Here is a 2,642-nt window from a genome sequence, read left to right as displayed (position 1 = left end):
TCATCATGGTGGTTGTGGTTGTGATGATCCTGGTGGTGGTGGTGTAATCATGTTTTCATGGGAACATTTTATAGTCAGCAAAAGTTTGGGTGAGAAGATGCAAGGAGGAGAGGAAAAGAAGAAAGAAAGAGAGCAGGAGAAGGAGAAGGAGAAGGAGAAGGAGAAGGAGAAGAGTTTTGATGGAGAGCAGCAATACAGCAGCGACGCGGAAAGAAATTCACATCGAAAAATCTTTGTTGGAAGGCGTCTTCAATCTGTACACGAAGAACCGACCGGTCGTGAGGGCGAAGGCAATAGACGCTACGACAAGATCAGAGGAAAAGCAATCTAAACAAGAGTATCATACATGCATCAGTACAAGATCAAAGGAAACAAATCTCAACAGAAATATCGTACATGTATCAGTACAGACAGACCTGAACTCAATGCTCTTGCTCTCCGCCAGTTTGATCAGCACGGTGGAGATCAGGTAGCTTGATTGATGATCGCCAATGTCGTAGCTCTTGAACGAAACCCTCAACGTTTTTACTCGCTTGCTGTACCTGAAGCTCTTGATCTGCATCATGAACGTCTGCCGCGGAATCTGCAATCGCATCAGCCTTCTTGTTCTCCTCCTTCTCCTCCTCCTTCTCCTCCTTCTCCTCCTCCTCTTGCCATTCCTTCTCCCGCCCCTCCTCTTCCTACCCCCCTATCTTCGCTTCCCGTGTTTTAAATCCCACTCCCCCTCCTTCCCCTCCCCTTCCTCCTCCTTGCATCGCTCACCTCCTCAGCGACTCTCGCATGATACTCGGCGATCGCCTTCAGCTCCGCCGGCTCCCAGGGGAACGTGAGCGACGCGTACGGCTCTACCCCAGGGCTCTCCCCTCTCCTCATCCTCTCCATAACCCTCGTCCTCAGATCCTTCAGCACGCCCTCCAGCTCCCGCCAGTGGCAGATGTGCATCAGAGCGAAGGCGAGGAGGTAGAGGGCCTCCGCTGACTGAGGTTGGAGCTTCAAGGACTCTCGCAGAATCTCGCTCGCTCTCCTCCACCTCCTGAACGGCGTCATCGCCCCTCCCCAGGACGCGTACGCCTCGAAGTACGTCGGTCGGATCCTGACCGCCTCCTCGAACGCTTCGACGGCTCCCACCGCGTCTCCCAGCTCCTGCTTCACCTTCCCCATGTTGAAGTAGCTCGCCACATACATCGGCTGCATCTTAATGCTCGTCAGGTATGCCGCCAGGGCCTCCTGGAACCTTCCCATGTGGTGGTTGACAACCCCCAGGTTCGACCACGCGTCTGCTCGCGCTGGTTTTAGCCTCACGGCCTCTGCGAAGCTAGCCTTCGACCCCAGGTAGTCCCCCGCCCGCGAGTGCCACACCCCCATCTCGAAGAAGGCGTCTCCTGCAAGCTTCGGATCCAGCCTCGTCACCTCCGCCATGCTCTCCAGAGCTTGATCCAGCCTGCCGCTTCTCTCCATCTCCATGCTGAGCAGGTAACGAGCATCCCCCCAGGACGGGAGGCAAGCTAACGCAGCTTCGTAGAGCCTCATCGCTTCCTCTCCGTTCCCCCTAGCGCTCACAGCCTTGGCATCCTCAAAGTGTCTCCGGGCAAGCGACGCGCGTGTGCTCTTCTTGGTCTTGCCGGTGCATTCGCCGCTCACAGCATGGCAGGAGGTCAACGAGCAACACAAGACGGCGACGCACGTCACCGCATTCAGGAACCGCACAGCACGTCCACCATGCACAGCACGTCCACCATGCATGTCTGCAGTCTGAAGCCATGCCATGTGCAGCGTTCGATTGCAGTTCAAAGGAAACTCAGAGGAAAAGGGTGACTCCTCCCTCCTCCTCCTTCTCATCCTCCTCCTGCTCCTGCTCCTGCTCCTGCTCCTGCTCCTGCTCCTGCTCCTGCTCCTGCTCCTGCTCCTGCTCCTGCTCCTGCTCCATCTTCTCCTCCTCCATCTCCTCCTGCTCCTGCTGCTCCTGATCTTCCTGATCCTCCTCCTCCTCCTCCTCTTCCTTCCTCCTCCTCCTCCCTCCTCCCTCCTCTCATCTCTCCATCAAGCTCCCCGAAAACCGTTGTTTTCCCGTTACAGCCCACTGCAGCTCGGATCTGTCACCCCTAACCTGTCCCAGCCCCGGTGAGCCGCTCTGCCGCACCATCACCGTGCTGCGAGGCTACCGTCGTACCTCCTTGAAGAGCGAGGCAGCTGCACCGGCGAGCTGCTACCGTACTGTCAGTCCGGCAGCCTGCACGGTGCCTGACGTGGGGCGATTGTTTGCTTTATGTGTCACAAATTGTTTTTAATGCTGTACTCTTGCTCTCACACCGACGCTGCTCTCAGAATCCTCCGATCATCGTCAGACAGCTCCACAGCTCAGAAGCTCCTACACTACATCTAAGCCTCACCATCTCTACTTCTTCCTCCCGCCTCCTCCTGCTCCTCCTCCTTCGGTCCCGTTACGAAAGCCCCAATCCTCTCCGCGCACATCAGCCACCCTTCCCCATCGTGCGTCTCCCCCCTCCTCCTCCCCGCCCCCCTCTCCCTCCTCCCCTCCTCCCCGCCCCCCTCCCGACGGCTGCCCCCCCGGCCGTCGGGGGGGGCCTCCAGGAGCGTGCGGGGAGGCGTCGGAGAGAGGCAAGGGCTGGAGGTGACGGGTG

The 2,642-nt window shown here is 58.0% G+C and overlaps 1 protein-coding gene across 1 annotated transcript; it reads right to left on the bottom strand.

Moving 5' to 3' along the window:
- Positions 1–960: 960 nt before the first annotated feature.
- On the bottom strand, positions 961–1,368 carry GUITHDRAFT_60393 (hypothetical protein; the record flags this gene model as incomplete). The annotated part of the gene is made up of 1 exon (XM_005817834.1): positions 961–1,368. A coding segment is annotated over one exon (408 nt), but the record flags the coding sequence as incomplete, so codon positions are not given.
- Positions 1,369–2,642: the final 1,274 nt, after the last annotated feature.

The sequence above is a fragment of the Guillardia theta genome (assembly GCF_000315625.1).
Source record: "Guillardia theta CCMP2712 unplaced genomic scaffold GUITHscaffold_525, whole genome shotgun sequence".
Lineage (NCBI taxonomy): Eukaryota > Cryptophyceae > Pyrenomonadales > Geminigeraceae > Guillardia > Guillardia theta.
This window is presented reverse-complemented; position numbering and strand designations above follow the sequence as displayed.